The sequence below is a fragment of the Zootoca vivipara genome, chromosome 12 (genome assembly GCF_963506605.1).
Source record: "Zootoca vivipara chromosome 12, rZooViv1.1, whole genome shotgun sequence".
Taxonomy (NCBI): domain Eukaryota; kingdom Metazoa; phylum Chordata; class Lepidosauria; order Squamata; family Lacertidae; genus Zootoca; species Zootoca vivipara.
In genome coordinates this window covers 5,975,794-5,997,075 of record NC_083287.1, presented here as the reverse complement: position 1 = coordinate 5,997,075, position 21,282 = coordinate 5,975,794, and the positions used below count along the sequence as shown (strand labels likewise).

At 44.0% G+C, this 21,282-nt stretch overlaps 1 protein-coding gene across 1 annotated transcript in view; it reads left to right on the top strand.

Moving 5' to 3' along the window:
• NME8 (NME/NM23 family member 8) overlaps positions 1 to 19,816 on the top strand; it is a 31,375-nt gene extending 11,559 nt beyond the window's left edge. Inside the window, exons 6-15 of the mRNA XM_060281050.1 lie at positions 2,348 to 2,414; positions 5,045 to 5,121; positions 5,850 to 5,942; positions 8,028 to 8,136; positions 10,204 to 10,362; positions 10,742 to 10,886; positions 11,697 to 11,804; positions 12,628 to 12,779; positions 16,523 to 16,667; positions 19,567 to 19,816. Of these exons, the coding sequence (XP_060137033.1) occupies positions 2,348 to 2,414; positions 5,045 to 5,121; positions 5,850 to 5,942; positions 8,028 to 8,136; positions 10,204 to 10,362; positions 10,742 to 10,886; positions 11,697 to 11,804; positions 12,628 to 12,779; positions 16,523 to 16,667; positions 19,567 to 19,816 (1,305 nt within the window). The remainder of the gene's footprint in view (positions 1 to 2,347; positions 2,415 to 5,044; positions 5,122 to 5,849; positions 5,943 to 8,027; positions 8,137 to 10,203; positions 10,363 to 10,741; positions 10,887 to 11,696; positions 11,805 to 12,627; positions 12,780 to 16,522; positions 16,668 to 19,566) is intronic.
• The last annotated feature ends 1,466 nt before the right edge of the window (positions 19,817 to 21,282 follow it).

Below are 21,282 nucleotides of genomic sequence, written 5' to 3'. Positions count from 1 at the left end.
TGCATGGTGCCGTGTGACCTGGGGCTCCTGGGTCGGTCATCTGATGCTTGTCGACGGGTGAGTCGAGCCCGACACACCCGGGCGATGTGTCCCAATTTTCTGCACTGCCTGCACTCTGCGTTGCGGAAACGACAGGTCCTCCTCTCGTGGTTCTCCCCGCAGCTTGCACAGTTCCCTCCTTCTCGTCGAGGCTGCTGTGGTGTGTGTGCTGCTTGAGTGCGCCGCTGTACTCGGTGTACTTCCTCCCTGTCAGATTCGGATTCGTCGGTGAGGTCTTCGTGGTAGACCCTCGGTTGGGATGGCGGGGCCGGTCGTGCCTCTTGCGTTGACCTCTCGGCGGCTTCGGTTGCCAGGGCTTCCTCCAGAGCAATCTGGAACGTGAGGTCTTTTTTGGCGTAGAGGCGTCGTTGCAACATCTCGTCCCTCAGGCCACCGACGAGGCGGTCACGAAGCATGTTCTCCAATTCTGAGAAGTTGCATAACCGGGCGGCTTGGCGAAGGGAGGTCACAAACCCAGTTATGGTTTCCCCCGGGGCTTGCCGCTTTGCGTAGAAGGCATTTCGGCAAGCTACCACCGAGGGCTGTGGTGAGAAGTGCTCCTTCAGCCGTTCCATTATTGTTTTGTAAGAGACGGTAGCGACATCTCTAGGTGCAAGGAGAGCCCGGGCGATTTCAAACGTCTCCTCTCCACAGACGCTGAAGAATGTCGCCCTCTTCATGGCATCGTTGGTGACTTCTTTCGCTTGCAGGAGGAAGTTGAAACGGGCGGCGTACCCTTCCCAGTCTCCTGATGCTGGTTTGAATGGCGAGAAGCTGCTGTCGGTTGCCATTCTGGGTTCCTTGGGTCCTGGAGCTGAAGCCTGGATGCACGGTGCGATGCAGCGGTGCAGCAGGTGGCGGTGCTGCGGTGCAGTGCGTGGTGGCGGTCAGCTCAGCAGGATCCCACCTTCGTCGCCAGTGAAATATACTCGGAGTCAAGAGTGAATTTCATGCTCTTTATTCAGCTCATAGTCATCAAGGAGGAGAAGAGAAGACGAATGGCTCTTTTCCCAAAACCATCTGCTTATATACATTATTTACACAATGGGCCTTGCGTGATTGGCTACTTCAGGGCTACACCTGTGGGCCAATTATATTGTGGATTGACTTCTGCCTGCAGCCTGATTGGCTGCTCCTACAGGCCAATCAGGTAGCAGATTCACTTCTGCCAGCCGCCTGATTGGCTGCTCCAGCAGGCCAATCAGGTTGCGGATTCACTTCCACCTGGAGTTGGATTGGGTAGCTCCCGCTGATTCTGAATCCTATTGTTCTAGGATTCAGCTCAGTACATAACATGGACCAATAAAACTCAGAGACAAGAGGAGTTAGGAGTCCATTATCACCTTAATTGGGGCCCTTTGGGCCCCCGCTACAGTATCTCAAAGTCACACACAGAGGAGGCAAGTGAAGGGAAAGAGTGCCTTGCAGTGGCTAAAGTGCTGAGGTGAACCTGAGTTGAGAGGGAAACCTTACTGAGGGCACAAGATTGTTCCTGCAAAATTTGCCTGGAGTTTTTAAGGATACAGAGCCACGTTATTTGGAAAGCTGGAATTGTACTCTATGTACTAGCAAACCCATATATAAACAGGGAGTTTATTTGGGAGAAAGAAGGAATAGTGGGTTGCTTGAACAATAACTGAATTCCTTCAGCACACTAGTTACAGGTAGGTATCCGTGTTGGTCTGAGTCGAAGCAAAATAAAAAAATTCCTTCAGTAGCACCTTAAAGACTAACTAAGTTTATATTTTGGTATGAGCTTTCGTGTGCATGGTATCTGAAGAAGTGTGCATGCACACGAAAGCTCATACCAAAATATAAACTTAGTTGGTCTTTAAGGTGCTACTGAAGGAATTTGTTTATTTTCCTTCAGCACACTGTTGGTAATAGAGAAGCGAGGTTCGTCACAGGAAGACAGTTCCAATGCCCACCTTTTTTCCTTCATAGATCTAGTATTGGGGATGGGGTGGCATATTGAGGAAACACAACAGCAGGCAAGATTATCCCCTTCCCTCCGAACTGCAATCCTGAAGCAGTGCTCTTCTCCCCACCACTGACATTTATCCAATCAAAGCTGCCTTATCTTGCAACTGATGGTACCGTATCTATCCATTGATGCTTTCTTTCCATCCATCCATCCATCCATCCATCCATCCATCCATCCATCTGCCTATGGAGAATCTATATTGGTGATGTTTCATTTCTATACCGTTTGGAAACTTTCGAAATAACTGTCTCACGATTGCACCCTTACCAAATATTATTTCGAAAAGCTGGTCTGACCATAATGTAACAGTGACAACATTTTTAGTTGCCAGAACTTCTGTTTGTGGAGGAGAAAGAATCCGATGAAGAACTTGTAGAAGAAGAAGCTATCGGCAAGTTTTCCTGATAGATTTTTCGATTTTTAGATAGGTAGCAAATCAGTGGTGTGATTGTTGTTATGGTTAATGAACACAACGTTTATTGGTAGGAATGTCTTAACAGGAGACAGATGCCCGCACAGCTCCAATGGGGAGGAGTTAAGCATGCTCTTTCCCACCACCCTGCCTCAAAGTCCATAGAACTGTGACTTGCCGCTTACCAGGCGTTAGAGGTGGAGGGGAAAGGCAGCGGTGAGGTTGGTGCAGTGCAAACACTCAGGTGGCTAGTGTGCCATCCTCTTCACTGCCACCCCCTCCCCGTCTTCCTCCTTATAAGCAGCAACGCAACCAGCCAGAGGGTTGGGAGTGCCACTGCCCGGCCACACTGTCCGCTGCGGACTCCAAGGCCAGCACCACATTATGGCCATGGCACGCCTGCCATACAACAGGGTAGAGTGACCTGCTTCAGGCTGCCCTGTGAAGTGGGCAAGACATGAAGGCAGGAATTGGTATCTGAATAATAATAATAATAATAATAATAATAATAATAATAATAATAATAAATTTAATTTATACCCCGCCCTCCCCAGTCAAAAACCGGGCTCAGGGCGGCTGACACCAACAGAACCACAATAAAACATAAAAACAATTAATTAAAATACAGATTAAAATACAGTATTAAAATTTAAAGTGCAGCCTCATTTCAAGTAGGCCATAAATCCAAGCCATGAGGGAGAAAAACACAGGGGTCAGGCTGAGTCTAACCCAAAGGCCAGGCGGAACAGCTCTGTCTTGCAGGCCCTGCGGAAAGATGACAAATCCCGCAGGGCCCTGGTCTCCTGGGAAAGAGCGTTCCACCAGGTTGGGGCCAGTACTGAAAAGGCCCTGGCTCTAGTAGAGGCCAATCTAGCCATCTTATGACTCGGGATCTCCAGAATATTATTATTTGTGGACCTTAAGGTCCTCCGCGGGGCATACCAGGAGAGGCGGTCCTGTAGGTAGGAGGGTCCCAAGTCGCATAGGGCTTTAAAGGTCAAAACCAGCACCTTAAACCTGATCCTGTACTCCACCGGGAGCCAGTGCAGCTGGTAAAGCACTGGATGAATGTGATCCCGCGGCCGGGACCCTGTAAGGAGCCTCGCCACGGCATTCTGCACCCGCTGGAGTTTCTGGGTCAGCTTTAAGGGCAACCCTGCGTAGAGCGAGTTACAATAGTCAAGCCTGGAGGTGATCGTCGCATGGATCACTGTGGCCAGGTCGGGGCGAGAGAGGTAAGGGACCAACTGCTTGATGCGGCGGAGATGGAAAAATGCCACCTTTGCTGTGGATGCAACCTGCGCCTCCATGGAAAGGGAGGCTTCAAAGGTTACACCCAAACTCTTGACAGAAGGCGCTGGTACCAATTGAGCCCCTGCAAAAGGTGGGAGTTGGCCCCCCAACCCCATGTCGCCCCGACCTAGCCAGAGGACCTCTGTCTTCGAAGGATGACAATGAGGCAGCAAGACTTTTGAAAGGGAAATGTCTGCACCTGCAGCCACTTAAAAGCAAATTCAAGGAAGAGTTTCCCATTCTAGTGTTTTTTTTTCTGATGCCCACAGTACAAAAAGATGCCAATCTGCCAACATTTCAGACCAATTTTTCTGATATCTGAAAACACCCATTTGTCATTTTCCTTTTACTCATCTTTTACTCATCTTGGGCAGACAAAAGAGGCAAATGTTTTATGCTACTGGGGGTAAAAATCGGCATGGGTTTTATTGGGATCAATTTTTAGTCTTCTGTTCTACTAACTAGACAAACAGGGAGGTTTTTTGTAGCTAGAAAAATACAAATTGGATAAGGTGGACTTACTGTAACTGATTTTCAGTCAGCTATACTACCAGTGTCTTTTAAATATAGTTTTGTTTGTCCTGATCACATTTCTCATACTTATCTACCGTGTTTCCCCGAAAATAATTTTTCCTCAAAAAGACACACTATGGCTTATTTTCATTACATGTCCAGCCTCGCCGCTTCCTTGGCGCCCTCCAGAACTGTGCCTATCACTATGTCTTATTTTCGGGGTATGGCTTATATTGCGCAAATGCTTAGAATTCCTGCTATGGCTTATTTTATAGGTATGTCTTATTTTCTGGGAAACAGGGTACCTGTATGATAATGTCATTTGGAATCTCCTTCCTGAAGACACAGATATAAAATTGTGGTGTAGTGCTGTTTTTGATGGTCAGATGTGGTCAGATGCCTAAGGATTTGCATGTAAATACAGTGGCACCTCTATTTTCGGATGTCTCCGTTGCCAAACATTTCAGTTTTCAAACACCGAAAACCCTGAAGTAAATGCTTCCGTTTTCAAACACGCCTTGGAAGTCGAACGGCTTCCGCTGCGTGTATCTGTTTTTCACAATTTTCTCAATTGAATTGGCAAACCTCCCTTTGTGCCTCAGTTTTCAAACTTTTTGGAAGTTGAACCAAAAACCATTATTACGTTCGAAAACCGAGGTGCCATTGTAAATGGATCTCACACAGGGGAGGCATGCATGTTAGCACTTGTTAAAGCATCACAAGCACTTGACCTAGGAAGTTGCTTAGTACGTAGTCTTGTTCCTATATGCTGAATGTTATATACACTCCCGCTTCTCTTTTAGAGGAGGAAAAATACACTGTTGTGATCATAAAACCTGATGCGGTTGAAGCAGGAAAAGTTGAAGAAATTAAACAAACGGTAAAGAAAACTTTTTGCTGAAAAATATGAAGCAATACTGATTCATTTGAAAACTAGGATGGCAGGAATTTGCTAAGCCAGATGCGCATTAGATGCAGCTTTTGCATTAGATGCTTATTTCCCCTCCTCTAGGTTACTAAGCAACAGTGGCTGTAGCAACTGAGAACTTTTTTTAACAGGCTCAAAACTTAAAGGCAGTATGCCCTGTGTTTTCCACAACATATTAATTTCATGGTGAAGAGATTCACAAGCCTTGCTTGCGTGAATTTAGAACATCATACTTGCAAGAAGTCACTGCTTTATATATAATATTTCAGGATCAGTTAAATACTTTTGTGCAAAATCAAATTACTGGATACAAGATTTTCAGCACAATCCTATCTGTACATTTAACCAATAGCTCAGCCCTAATCTTCTAACAATGCTTAGATGATCAGGCAATTTTGTCTGCTGTAACAGAGAATGAAAAAGGGGTATCAAAGATGGCTTTCCATCCTAAGACTGATTGGTCTGTCACATTGTTTTATTAAATTGTATGTTGCACCTCCCTGTTTGTTTAAAGTTTTTACATTAAGATCATGGTGATACATGAATTTATTTAATTTTCATTTGTTCCTTTGTTCAGATCAGATAACCGATGAGTTAAAAGTTCTTTGATTGTTTGCACTGCTTAAACACAGCCTAATAACCCAACCTTTTTCTTCTAAAATGTGCTCCGGTAACTGAAGATTACAGAAGCAGGCTTTAACATTCTTGCAGAAGCCCTGAGGACATTAACAGATGAGCAAGTTAGGGATTTTTATCTAGACAAATCAGAAGAGGTAAGAAGAACAGATAAATGTGGGAAATAGTCATTGATGTAGCTAATCAAAATGACTGATTACTGTACGTGAATTGCATGTTAGCATAGCTGTGGGGAAATAACCTAGTTACTATTTTAACTCACAGAAAAACAATGCTGGCCTTGCTGTGCCTCTGCATCATCCCTCTTTCCCCCCATTTCAGGTCTCCATACCGGTCAACAGCAATGGAATTCCCACCAGAGTTAGCTTCCAGTTAGTCACATCACTCCTGCTTAGTGGGAGGCAGAGGAGCAAGGCAGGACCAAGGTCCGCATGGTGCAAATGCACTAGCAGCAGTCTTTTGAGAAATGATTTATAATGAAATGGGGGGGGGGAATTAGAGTAACTGAAATATACTCGAGAGTCCTGTAGTGATTTCATGCTCTTTAATGCAGCTTGTAAAACAGTGAATGAGACTTTCCCCAAAATGTCTGCTATATATACATTATTTACACCAGGGATTCCCAAACTAAGCCCCGGGGGCCAGATGCGGCCCAATCGCCTTCTCAATCCGTCCCACGGACGGTCCGGGAATCAGCATGTTTTTACATGAGTAGAATGTGCCCTTTTATTTAAATGCATCTCTGGGTTTTTTGTGGGGCATAGGAATTTGTTCATTATTTTTTTCCAAAATATAGTCTGGCCCCCTACAAGGTCTGAGGGACAGTTGACCGGCCCCCTGCTGAAAAAATTTGCTGACCCCTGATTTACACAATGGGCCCCGCGTGATTGGCTAATTCTGGGCTGCTCCTGTAGGCCAATCAGGTTGTGGATTCACTTCCTCCAGAAGCCTGATTGGCTGCTCCTGCAGGCCAATCATGTCGCTGATTCACTTCCACCTGGAGCTGGATTGGGTGGCTCCTGCAGACCAATCAGACTGCTGCATTCTGGATCCTATTGTTCTAGGATTCAGCTCAGTACATAACAGTAACCTTTGTTAAAAAACCAGAAGCCTTTTTATTGGGTATTTTAGGAGCGGAGATTCCAAAAGAACAGAGAAAATTGTTTATGTATGCTACGATGGCCGCCCGGATACTGTTAGCTCAAAGGTGGAAAGAGGAAGCTGTCCCAACGAAAGCAGACTGGCAAACCAAGTTAATAGACTATGCTGAAATGGCAAAACTAACTGGAAAGCTCAGAAATAAAGATGATAAGAAATTTAAAAAAGAATGGGACGTGTTTATCTATCATGTACTTCGAAAAGTATCGTAAACAGGTTAATACATTGGCAGGATTTTAAGAACGCTTGTAATTTTAGAACTAGTGTAGGAAATTTGAGGTAAAAAGAGTAATTTGGAGTAGAAATGATATGCAGTTGAAAAAGAAATTTAAGGAACCATAGAAGTGGGGGGAGGGAAGTCACGGGATTTGGAGAATCCCATTTTATGGCTTTGATATTGCTTTTATTGTATATTTTTCTTTGTTTGCATTTGTTGTTTGTTGTTTGTTTTGTTATTTTTGTTGAAAAATCAATAATATTTTTTAAACAACAACAACAACACCAACAACAACAAATGCACTAGCAGGAATACTGGATTGGCTCTGCCAGTGCATTTGTGTGTATCATTCTCAACGCTGCCTGGTCCCCGCCCTCTGCCTTCCAGTGAGCAGCCTCGATGCAGCCAACCAGAGGTCAGGTGCATAGCTGCCAAGTCTCCTGTTTCCCCCGGGAAATCCCCATTTTCCAGATGTTCCTAGCTGAAAAAATGGATTTTTTTGTTTTTCCCCGGTTTATTCTGGCATGGTGGCCATTTTGGAACTGGGCAGAGCATGCTCAGAAGCAACTTTTGATGCTGCTTTGCCCAGTTCCAAAATGGCTGCAGTGCGACTTCTGGCCTGCTATTTCCACCCGGTCCCTTATTTCTCTGACAGCAACTTGGCAGGTATGGTCAGGTGAGATGCAGCAGCCCACCCTGGCACTGCTACTGGATAGAACATAAACTTCTATATTTGAAATATTTTAGGATCTCAGTAATAACAGGGAGAAATGTAGTGCTAAATCAATTCACGGTGAGTCTTCTTTCCTGGCACTTAATGACAAAAATACTTCCCCCCCCACCCCAGCTTGACTTTGAAGAGTTTGTTTCGTTTATGCTGTCTGGACCATGCCATGTACTGATCGTTTCTGAAGGAAAGCAAACACACGAGGTTATGCCTTATTTACAAGAATTGGGTCTTGGAGAGGGAGAGGAGGAGGAGGAAGAAGAAGAAGAGGAGGAGGAAGAGGAAGAGGAGGAAGAGGAAGGGTATAGGAAACCTCAAAGTGAAGCGCCAGCCAGGTAGATTCCAACATGGAGTGTGTGAGTATACGGGTGTGCAGGTGGATATGATTCCTCCCACCCAATACGTGATTGACAGTAATATAGCTTGCGGATTGGATACCATGTGCAGGATTTTTCAAATCCGCCATGGTATTTCAAGTGTGTCTTCATGCTAGGCAATATCGGATCTACTTCACTCAATAATTTATTTATTTATTTATTATTAATTTATTTCTGTATCACTTTATATTTTAACAGCATATTAAAACAATAGTAAAACAATCCAGAATCAAACATTTCTGAAGAAAGTCAAATATAGAGTACTGTATATGGTACAGTCAAAGCAACACAATTAACAGAAAACTAAAATATTATCTTAAAGATTTCAAAATAAAACAACAAAGGAGGTCAGCTATAGAATATATATTTAACACAAAGTTAACAAAAAATCTTAAACATTTAAAAAGAATGATAAGCGAAGTCGAATATAAAATGCACGTTTAAAACAGCATAATGAACGAGAGAATAAAATATTATCATAAGCATGACACGGCCTTTTGGAAATTAACTCTGCATCTAATTTTCTTCCGACCTCACAATTTGCAATCTCCTCCCATACACCTCTAACTCAGGATAGGACTTCATGCATCTGATGGAAGAAGACTATAGTCCATGAAAGCTTATGTGCCATCTGCTGCTGCTGCTGCTGCAAAATAATTGCATGACTGCCCCTCTGGAAAGCCATTGTTATTTTATTCTTCAGGGTGGGAAGGGGTTCGCTCTGACTTGCCTTCAATTCAGACAACCTTTTGGCTTAACTTGAAGACCAGCTAGAATTAATTTTTGAATGGGCGTGTGCAGAACCGCAGGTTTCTGTCCCAGATTTCCTTTTCCTTATAGTTACTCACGTTTTCTTTTTGAGTTCTGGTTTAACCCTTTTTAATATGCACTGATGTACACCAGTAGGAGCAGTGGCACAGGCACCAACTCCTAGGGGGTCCCTTCGTCGCCCCCCAAAGTTCATGAGCATTGCCATTCAAATGGGGTATGTGGACTGCACCTTGTGATCAATTATGTGAGGCAGTCTGGGCAGTTACAAAGCACAGGGCACCGAGCTGTGGGGATGCAAAACTGAGAAGATCCAAAGTTGGGAAGATCCATTTGGGGGCACCAAATTTTGGCCTCACCCAGGGCGCCATATTACAAAAGTTTACCAAAGCCTGCCCTTGTACACACGAGCCTCTCTCTCTCTTGCCTCTGAAATTATGTTTTGAATTTTTGTTGTTTAGTCGTTTTGTCGTGTCTGACTCTTTATGACCCCATGGACCACAGCATGCCAGGCAATTCTGTCTTCCACTACCTCCCGCAGTTTGGTCAAACTCATGTTGGTAGTTTCGAGAACACTGTCCAACCATCTCGTCCCCTTCTCCTTGTGCCCTCCATCTTTCCCAACATCAGGGTCTTTTCCAGGGAGTCTTCTCTTCTCATGAGGTGGCCAAAGTATTGGAGCCTCAGCTTCAGGATCTGTCCTTCCAGTGAGCACTCGGGGCTGATTTCCTTCAGAATGGATAGGTTTGATCTTCTTGCAGCCCATGGGACTCTCAAGAGTCTCCTCCAGCACCATAATTCAAAAGCATCAATTCTTTGGCGAGCAGCCTTTGTTATGGTCCAGCTCTCACTTCCATGCATCACTACTGGGAAAACCATAGCTTTAGCTATACGGACCTTTGTCGGCAAGGTGATGTCTCTGCTTTTTAAGTTGCTGTCTAGGTTTGTCGTTGCTTTTCTCCCAAGAAGCAGGCATCTTTTAATTATGTCTGTCTATTGCAGCAAGATTAGTGTTTCACAGCCAAGTCTATAAATTTCACCTCACAGCTATTGTGATGCATTAAGTGCTCATTTTGTACTTCGTAAAATGTTTAACAGTGGTTACATTTATATTATTTTACCCTTTATTAGCTTGAAAGGGTTCTTGGAAGGCCAAGCTATATCAGATTTATGTGACGTTCATGACAGAGTGGAAGAAGCAAGCCGGGAACTGGCCTTCTTTTTTCCTGATTTTTCCAAGCCGAAAAAAGGCCCAGCTCTTGAAAAAACAGTGGCCTTGATTAGACCTTCTCTCTTGAGGGAAAGGAGAGGTTAGTGAACATCAATACGCAATTCTCTCCGTATTCTTGACATGTTGCTGGGTCCAGAAATGTGGCCGCAGAAGCCGTTCTTGCATTGACTCTGTACCAGGGACTGCTATGTGCAGCGCAGTATCATACAATACCCAACACAATGGGTTTTGATGTTAAAAGCTGCATTGCACAACATGCCTGCCATGAGGGGCGTGGCCTAACAAAAAACTCGAGAGGCAGCCATTTCCAATGGATGTGATGGCAGTAGCCTGGCTGGGTGGGTGAGAACATCCACACTTTTTGGCAACAGCCGCCTCCCCAGTCTTGCTGTATCCACAGAGTAACCGTGGGGTGGGGTGCCTACATGTGTCAACTGTTAATCATCTTTTGCATGCAGATTCTATTCTGAAAAGGATTGAGGAGGATGGCTTTCAGATAGCAATGCAAAGAGAAATCGTCCTAACAGAAGAGCAAGCTCGTGAGTTTTACAAAGAGCATGAAGGTCAAGATTATTTCCCAGCTCTCCTGGAACAAATGACCAGGTGCGCCACTTGAGAAGGAAGACCTTTAAATGCAGGGAAATAAATTCATTTTACACACCACAACTCTGAAACTTGGTTGGAAGGGTGAGAATCAAATACTAATCAGGGATGTATAAAGTGAACAAGACAAAGTCGAAGGTACAGAATGTATTGCATACACAGGCTCTGATTTAAGCTGCCCCCATGGGATCCCAAACTGAACAGTGAATCATATTATTGTCTACTGTTCAACTCCATGGGGAATCTGTCATTTAATTTAGCCCTTCCCAGTGATGGGACTGGCGCCAGCACTAGAGTTCCAGGTTTTCTGGTAAAATAGACAATCAGATTATGATCAATTTTGGGGAGAATGCCGGGCAAAGTTGAGATTACTTCCAGACAAGCAGGGAATGCTATCTATTTGGTCCTATATTAAGATAAAGTTATGTGCACGGATCCCATAAGTGAAACAGACCAACAGAAAAAATAATAATAACCTAGGCTCCTGTGTATCCACTTTTTTACGAATAAATTTATTTAAAATGCTAGGAATATTGTGCATAACATATTTCTCAAACTAGTGGGGAGGCTGCATTTAACCAAGTATTTGCCCCTTTTTTCTGTCTAGTTTGTTTAATAAATTTCTTGCTTTATTGGCAACCCTGACTTAGCTACGTATTTCATTTAATAGCAGAGCACTTAGAATCACTTTGGTATGAGTGATTCACATGGAATTTGTTAATAGTTTTATAAATGCAAAAAAAGAGAGAGCTAATCATGAGTTTATAACAGATCTTTTTAAAAACCTTCTACTGTATTTGCACCGGACAGTGGACCAACTCTTGCACTCGCTTTGGTACGAGAAAATGCAATACAGAAATGGAGAAGTTTACTGGGCCCAAAGATAGTAGAGGAAGCAAAGGAACAATGTCCAACAAGGTATTTTTTTTAAAAAAACAACAACACATAACAGTACCTTACTAATACATTGCATTCTGATAAATGAAGACGGCTGTGCTAGGAGCCTAGAGCATAAATAAAATTAAAGCCATGTTGTAACTTGTTTGACAACATTGCCATCCTCTGGACAGTGTTGCATATTTTCTTCTGCTACATTTTTTCTTGTGCCATTGAACCCATATTTTAGTGGTTAGTGTGTTATAAAAACGATTGCATTGTTTTGTCAATGCCCTGGTTAGACAAAGGTGAAAAAATTGCATCTCTGAATAATGCAGATTCCCTGTGCCCTAACCTCTCAGTAACATGGGGGAGGGGGGACTGTTTCCCCAGGCTGAACCCCAACTACATCCTTTTGTAGGGGGATAACTTGGAAATGGGACGTGGGTGGCACCGTGGTCTAAACCACTGAGCCTAGGGCTTGCCAATCGGAAGGTCAGTGGTTCGAATCCCCGCAACAGGGTGAGCTCCCGTTGCTCAGTCCCAGCTCCTACCAATCTAGCAGTTTCGAAAGCACGTCAAAGTGCATGTAGATAAATAGGTACCGCTCCGGCGGGAAGGTAAATGGTGTTTCCGTGCGCTGCTCTGGTTTTGCCAGAAGCAGCTTTGTCATGCTGGCCACATGACCCTGAAAAACTGTTTGCAGACAAACGCCGGCTCCCTCGGCCTATAGAGCAAGATGAGTGCTGCAACCTCAGAGTCGTTTGCGACTGGACTTAACTGCCAGAGTTCCTTTACCCTTTTAAACTTGGAAACATAAAGCTTCTGTGTCCTAGATCTAATTTCCTGATTTTGTGGTCTCTAGTTTACGCGCCGAATTTGCAATCGACAATGCACCCATTAATCAACTGCATGGAAGCACAACTTCTGAACAAGCTGCAAAGGAACTGGAATTCTTCTTCCCTGTGCAAAATACTTTTGCTGTCATTAAACCCACTGCTTTTGAGGAGCACAAAGGTAAACAGCCGGAGGATAGTACACCCACCCGCTCTTAGACATTCGTTAGGCATTTCAGGAAGAAGCAGGATGGTACCTTCAACCCTCCCCCCCCCCCCGCATGATGCTGATGTCTCTCCCAGTCGTGCCAAACAAGGTGATCATGTGTACAGTGTTGGTGAGAGAGAGTGCGTTATGTGCAAAAAGCTCTCTCACCCCGGAGGAAGTGGCCAGCAAGTGGGCAACATCTGTGCGCAGGGCCACTGAGTGTGATCCCACTCCTCTGCCCCTCATGTGCTTGGTAAGCATGTGAGGATGTCATGTGTCCAGGCTTAAGAAGAAAGAGACAGTCCCAAGGGGCAGATGGACAGCATACAAAATGCTTCCCCCCCCCCCGTCCACCCATTTCCAAGTATTTAGAAAGTCTGTGTGATTATCCTGCCTGAATTTATGGTAGTTGCCTTTCAAAACCCACTGTGGTAAGGCAATATGGCAGAAGAGGGGAAATTGTGGCATTCTAGGCCTGCACTGAATTGCTGATGGGCCAAATTTGGCCTGGGAGATTACAAAAATAGCAATCTTCAAAATTTGCAACTGCTGCTTTACAGCAACGGAATACTGATTGCTGTTGGGCATGAAAAACAGCCAGGCGGTGTTTATTTGCTATCCTAATGAGGGCAAGTTGCTTATTGCTCAGTTTTAGCCTAGCAGGAATGGCAATTTGCAGCCTGCAATGCTAATTTGTTTATTGACTGTGCGCATGGCTTTTGCTTTAATGGTTACATAGGGCAAGTGGAACCTGCAGCCAAATGTTGCAGCATCGAGTGCTCCTGCTCCGAGTTACAGCCACCATGCCCCTTTCCAGGACACAGTATGCCATTCCGTTCTCACTTCCTCTGCATTCCCATTTCTTGCCCATTGAGTGTGTGCAGACCTTCTTGGACAGTTTTGGGATCTCCCCCTGTGCTTCCCTCATATCTGTTTTTTTGGTATTTTGCAAACCTTCTGTAGCCTTATCAGCTACTAAGGGTCCTTAAGTTGCGCCCAGGCAGGACAGAGATGGCCAATAATGACACCGGGGGTTGAATTCAGAGAAAGAATTTAATCCTTAAATTTAAGGGACTCTTGGTGGTCAGCTCCACGACAAGAGTAAAGAAACACATATTTGCAAAGATTCTTATACACTTCTTTGGGCTCCTTCCCCCTCCTCTGTAAGAGTGCGCACGCACTCTGTCCGGTCCTTCTCATAAACACAAAGGGGGTCACAAGTACATATAAGGAAGATCCGTGTCCAGTCCTGTGCATAAACACATGCTGACTCAACAAAGCCTTCAGCCTTCAGTAAGCCTTCAGTTTACGCATCAAGCTAGCAACTTTCAGCGTCAGGCTGGAAGTGCATCATCGCTGATAATAAGCCCCTCTCTGCCTCTCATTCTGTCCTCCAAACAAGGCCAGCTATTCGTCCTTGATAGCAAGCTGGGCATCCTGTTCCTTTTTGCTGTTCCACTTTGACACACACAGAGAGGCAAAGAAAACAATGGGGGGTGGGTGGCTAAGCCATATTCAGAATTATACAATGCAGACTATATGATCAGATTTAGCTCAATAACACAATAGGCAAATCTCTCTCCACACTTCCAGTTTGCTCACACCTCCCTCTTGTGGGTTGGGATTGCCATTGAGCTGCAGTCATGGGGGTTAAATGCACCGCACAAGCAAATGCCCTGGGAATTCCTTTCCTTGGCTTGGCCAGGCAGTGGGAAGCTTGGTGTATTGTAGGTGTAGTAGCAGAGCCAACCCTGCCATGCCTTCACCGCTCCCTCTCAGGAACAAATCGTGATGTGTAGCATTGGGAAGGCAGGTGAACAACACCACCCTGCAGCTGGATGGGGCTACACACCCTATGAAGGAGGAGGCATGTAGCTTGGGGGCCCTCCTGGATCCTTTGCTGTCACTTGAGGCTCAGGTGACTTCTGTGGCACAGAGTGCCTTCCATCAGCTTCGGCTGGTGTCCCAGATGCTGAAATCCAGCATCGCCTGAGCTCTGCGAGTGCAGCTTTCTCCCAATTGAAGTGCAGAGTCTTTGAGAACCGGGACATTCGCAGGGAAACCAAAACTATTTGCTTGTTTACAAAGCTATTGTACTACCAACCTTACTATATGCTTGTGAGACATGGACCACTTATAAACGCCATCTCCAACTCCTTGAAAGATTCCATCAACGGTTATCTTTGAAAAATATTACACATCACTTGGGAAGACAGGTGAACTAATGCTAGTGTACTGAAAGAAGCAAAAATCACCAGTATCGAAGCAATGATTCTTCAACATCAACTTCGTTGGTCTGGTCATGTTGTACGGATGCCTGGTTATCGTCTTCCAAAGCAACTACTCTATTCCGAACTTAAAAATGGTAAGCATAATGCTGGTGGTCAACAACAGAGGTTTGAAGTCTCTCTCAAGGAAAATATAAAAAATATGTAGTATAAACTGGGAAACACTGGCCTGTGAGCGCTCCAGCTGAAGAGCAGCCTTTACCAAAGGTGTCATGGGCTTTGAAGACACTCGAACTCAGGACGCAAGGGAGAAACGTGCTAAGAGGAAGGCACCTTGGCAAACCCTCACCGTGATCAACTCCCACCCAGAAACCTATGTCCCCACTGTGGAAGGACATGTGGTTCCAGAATTGGCCTCCATAATCACTTATGGACTGACTTTTAAAACCGTATTTATGGAAGACAATCTTACTCGGCTACGAGTGATCGCCTAAGAAGAAGTATCTGGACAAGGATAGCCTAACTTCCATTGTCAATGCTCTGTGTTTGTGGCAGGGGTTTGCGGGGAGAGGAGTTTATTGGTTTGTGGTTTTTTCTTCTTGTTTTTATTTTGTATTTTGTGTTTTTATCTTTTTTTTGTGAACTGCCCTGAGATCTGCAGATGAAAGGCAGTATACAAGTTTTAAAAGCTCTAGGATGGATTACAGCAACACATTTTGTGTAGGGCTGCCTCTGAATACGGTCCGGAAACTTCAGTGAGTGCAAAATTTGGGGGCCAGGTTGCTCAATGGGGCAAAACGGTTTGGGCATATCACACCCATCCTGGTCCGACTGCAGTGGCTGCCGATTAGCTTCTGGGCCCAATTCAAAGTGCTGGTTTTGACTATAAAGCCTTAAATGGCTTAGGACCGCAGTACCTCTCTCCACATGAACTGACCCTCTCATCATAATCTAACTAAGGCCCTTCTTTGTACGCCTCCTCCTGGAGAGGTCTGGAAGGTGGCAACACCAAGAACAGGCTTTTTCTGCAGTGGCTCCCCACTTGTGGAATGCTCTCCCCAGGAAAGTTCACCTGGCACCTTCATTTTACACCTTTCAGCGCCCAGCAAAAACCTTCCTTTTCAACCAGGCCTTTGGCTGATAAATATTCTATACCCTTTTAAATGTGTTTGTGGCAGGGGTTTGCGGGGAGAGGAGTTTATTGGTTTGTGTTTTTTTCTTCTTGTTTTTATTTTGCATTTTGTGTTTTTATCTTGGTGGTGTTTTTTTTTTTTTGGGGGGGGGTGAACTGCCCTGAGATCTGCAGATGAAGGGCAGTATACAAGTTTTAAAAATAAATTTTAATGAATAAAAAGGGGGAGAAAAAAGTTGGTTTCCAAGCTTATGCCGTTAAAATAATAAACAAAGGTAAGAATATAATTTACTAGTCTTTAAAAGTTTAAGAACTTTTGAAGTTCTCAGTTCTAAACAAACTTTCCCCCCTTTTAGATGAAATTATACAAGAAGTAAAAGAGGCTGGATTCATCATATCTGAAATGAAAGAAACAAACATATCCCCCGAGTTGGCAGCACAGTTTTATAAAAACCAAGAAGGAAAACCCTTTTATGATCAGCTTATAAATTATATGTCTGAGTAAGTGCCTGTTTTTTGCTTTAATTAAATCCATAGGAAGTATAGCAGGCCTAACTTGGAAGTCAGCAAGCAGGCAGAAAGCTTCTGGTACTGTCAGGTATTTTTTGCACCTAGGGAGGAGACTCTTCCTGGACCACTTCGGACTAAAGATCAAAGAGCAACCCCATATTACGACATCTTCCTTCGCTCAGGGATGGAGGGTGAGACCTCAGCAGTTCCAAAATGGTGTTCTGGAACTTCATCGCTGGGTTTGCTAAGGTGGTGACAATGGATGTGGCAAACAAAGCAACATAAGGAATATAAAGGAGGGAGCTTGCTGCTAAGTCTTCCTGGCCAAAAGAAAATGACTGGTTCTGATTTGAAAGAGAGGTAGAGCTGGGTATCATCCGCATACTGATGAACACCCAGCCCAAACCCCCTGATGATCTCTCCCAGCGGCTGCATGTAGATGTTAAAAAGAAAATACAGAAGATAGGATGCATTTTGGAAAGTCAGAAATGGGACGTAGTTTGCTTACAGGAAACACATGTCAATGTTAAACATAAGAGAGTATTGGTTAATCCTAAACTTGGAATGGAATTTATAGCATTTTTGCTGGAATATTGGTTTATAGATTGAAAAAAGTTATAAAAAATATAGTACATAAAAATCAGGCTGGATTTATAGAGGGGAGTCAAATAAAAGATAACATAAGAAACATAGTGGATATTTTGGAATATTTACAAATATAAACAAGCAGCATTGGTATCAATAGAGAAAGCATTCGATAATGTTTCATGGGATTTTATGGAAAAATTATTGAGTAAGATGAAAGTAGGTGAAAGGTTCTCTAGAGGTATCAGTGCAATTTATAAAAATCAGAAAGCAAATTTAATTATTAATGGAAAGATTGGCGAAAAAATCAGTATAAATAAAAGAACAAGACGAGGTTGTTCGCTATCCCCATTGCTGTTTATAATAGTGCTAGAGGTACTATTAAAGAAAATCAGACAGGATAATTCAATAAAAGGAATAGTGCTAGGAGAGAAAAATTATAAGATTAGAGCATTTGCAGATGATGTAATGATAACAACAGAAAATCCGCTTGAAGGCATACCCAGTGCATTAAGATGGCAGGATTCAAATTAAATTATAAGAAAACAAATATATTAGTTAAAAATTTGGATGAGGAGAATAAGATTAGGCTGCAACAAATTACAGGATTGGAAATCAAAAAGAAAAGAGAATATATTGGAATTAATTTAACAACAAATAATATGGGACGCAGGTGGCGCTGTGGGTTAAACCATAGAGCCCAGGGCTTGCTGATTATAAGGTCAGCGGTTTGAATCCCCGCAATGGGGTGAGCTCCCGTTGCTCGGTCCCAGCTCCTGCCAACCTAGCAGTTCGAAAGCACGTCAAAATGCAAGTAGATAAATAGGAACCGCTACAGCGGGAAGGTAAATGGCGTTTCCGTGTGCTGCTCTGGTTCGCCAGAAGCGGCTTTGTCATGCTGGCCACATGACCTGGAAGCTGTACGCCGGCTCCCTCGGCCAATAACGTGAGATGAGCGCCACAACCCCAGAGTCGGACCCCTAATGGTCAGGGGTCCCTTTACCTTTACCTTTAACATGGATTTAGTTAAAGGTAATTATGGTAAATTATGGAAAGAAATTAAAAAGGACTTCGAGATGTGGGAAAAATTAAATTTTCATTACTGAGGAAAATTTCACCCATAAAGATTAATATATTACCAAAAATGATGTTTTTATTTCAGGGGTATCGATATTAGGTGGGGACAAATGTTTTAATAATTGGAGAAAAGATTTGGTGAAATTTCTATGGTCCGGGGAAAAACCTAGGTTATTCAAAGATATTTACAGGATGCTGTACACAGTCTGATTTCATCTGAGCCTGAACTGGCAAAAAGACTCAACAAAAATATTTGGAAATGCATCCTAGAGCAGCTGTGGGGAACCTTTGGGAGTTATAGTTCAGCAACAAGGGAGGGCCAAAGGTTCCCCACCCTTGTCTTAGGATAAAAAAACAACAACCTGTTAAAAATTCAATAAGAAGCCTGAACTATCAGTTCCTTGCAGGATTAAAAAGAAAGTTCCTTGCAGTATTAAAACTAAAGTGGCAGAAGTACATAATGTGGCTGATGAAACTTTATCCAGTTTGCAAAACAATTTTTCTCACATGCAAATAGTAATTTGGTGAAATTGAAACTCCCTGTTTTAAAAAAAGTTTTGCATCCGTAGCATTTCAGCTGCTGCACGTAGAAAAAGAGTGCTCAGAATGTGCGCTGTGCAACACCGTGATGTTCTGTGGTGCAACCATGTTGCAAAATGGCCTTGGTTTTATTTTTGTTAGAGCAGAGAAGGTTGTTCCTCTACCTCCAGCATCCGGAGTAGTGTAATTACAGCGGTACCTTGGTTTACAAACGCTTTGGATTACAACCACGTCAAACCTGGAAGTGTGTGTCCCTTTTTTTGGATTCCAACCCATTTTTTTGGGGGGGAAGCCCCATTGGCGAAAGCGCACCTTGGGTTACAATCTGTTTTGGTATACAACCGGACCTCTGGAACGGATTATGGTTGTAAACCAAGGTACCACTGTACCGGTATCTCATGTAAAACTTTTAGACAAATGGAAAATGGGTAGATTGCTGGTACATAATTGCAAAAAATGAGTGAAAACTGCCCCACCTATATCCCATGCATAATTTGGATACCTTGGAATCTGCTGCTTTAGGATAAACATATACAGTACCTCTGTTATATTATCATAGGCAGCATTCTCATATGAACTTGCCTTGCTCATCTTGTGCAGAAGGTCCTGCTAGTTATGTCAACACCAGCAGCTACAAATTCAGATTGTTAGTGTAACATAAATCTTTGAATGCCTTGGTTTTTTCCAGAGGCCCGTCAATGGTAATGATTCTAACCAAAGAAAACGCTGTGGAAGAATGGCGGCAATTAATGGGACCGACGGATCCAGAACAAGCAAAAGAAATCAAACCCAAATCATTACGGGCTAAATTTGCAAAAGATATTTTGCGCAACGCTGTTCATGGATCGTCTAATGAAGAACATGCTGAGCAGAGCATTAATTTTGTCTTTGGAGATATTGATCTAGAGGACCTAAAACACAAATATGTCTATGTTTAGTAGAATTCTCAATGTGATTTATTATTTGCAATATATGCCATAACTAATAAATGAGTTAGACTTGTCTTTTTCTGATTAGCATTATGTAACTGGTCATTATGTTACTGGGACCCAGGTGGTGCTGTGGGTTAAACCACTGAGCCTAGGGCTTGCTGATCAGAAGGTAGGCGGTTCGAATCCCTGCGACGGGGTGAGCTCCTGTTGTTCGGTCCCAGCTCCTGCCAACCTAGCAGTTCGAAAGCACGTCAAAGTGCAAGTAGATAAATAGATACCGTTACAGTGGGAAGGTAAACGGCGTTTCCATGTGCTGCTCTGGTTTGCCAGAAGCAGCTTTGTCATGCTGGCCACATGACCTGGAAGCTGTACGCCGGCTCCCTCGGCCAATAACGCGAGATGAGCACCACAACCCCAGAGTCGGTCACGACTGGACCTAATGGTCAGGGGTCCCTTTACCTTTTTACTGGTCAATATTGCAATGTGCAACTGTTCCACACTGATAGCAGTGAAAATCTTGCTTTGGCTTCAAGGAGGAAATGGCATTCTCTGACGGGGGCTACATTACATCCCAGCAGAGGGATATTCTATACAGACACTTTGGATGGGAAGGGTTAACTACAAGAATTTCACCACCATCAAACATCGTTTGTATAATACAAACATGTGACTGAACATTGTGCTTGTAGTTCTTTCTGTGGTTAATATTGCAAAGTAATTGCATAATATGCCACTAACAGCTTTTAGACCTATTGATGATTACATTTTTCAGGAAGCTATTACTTCTGACAGTTTGTATATGGCTGCGTTGGTGGGAAATACGTCTGGCGCTTTCTACCCCACAACTTAGTCCAGTAATATAAAATTAAGCAAAAGTGGTATCTGATTCTTTAAAAAAAAACTCTGTCTCTCAAGGGCACAGAACTAGTTGCTTATAACAGACACAAGTTTGCTACCAAGAAGCCAGTCCTTGGACAACTCCTCATTGCTCAATAACATATAGGGACTAGTGTCATTCAGCCCGTTTAGTAAACGGGCGCTAGCCGGGCGGGAACAGAGGGGAAGCCCTCGGAGACCGAAAGGTCAAAGCAGAGCGGCTGGGGTGGGGTGGGGAGAGTGTGCGCGCGTGTGCGCGACGCCTGCTGGCTGCTGGTCGCCGGGGGTAGCAGCCGGGAGTGGCATTTGGCGGCCGCAGGTAAACTGTAGGCAGAGGGGTGGGGGTGGGGAGAGCGTGCGTGTGTGCGTGCGTCCAATCCCTGTGTCCGTGGGGCACCTGCGCAGTAGCGCAAACCCAGGGACACAGGGAATACTGGACGCAGAGACACTTGCACTTTATTATATAGGATTCTCCATCCATGGCATGATGCCGTTATGCTGCTGCTGTCCTGTTCATTGGTGCCCATTTTCAGGCTCAGGCGCACATTTATGGGCCAACATAGTTCCCTTTGTTTTTTGCAGGAAGGCGGAATGGG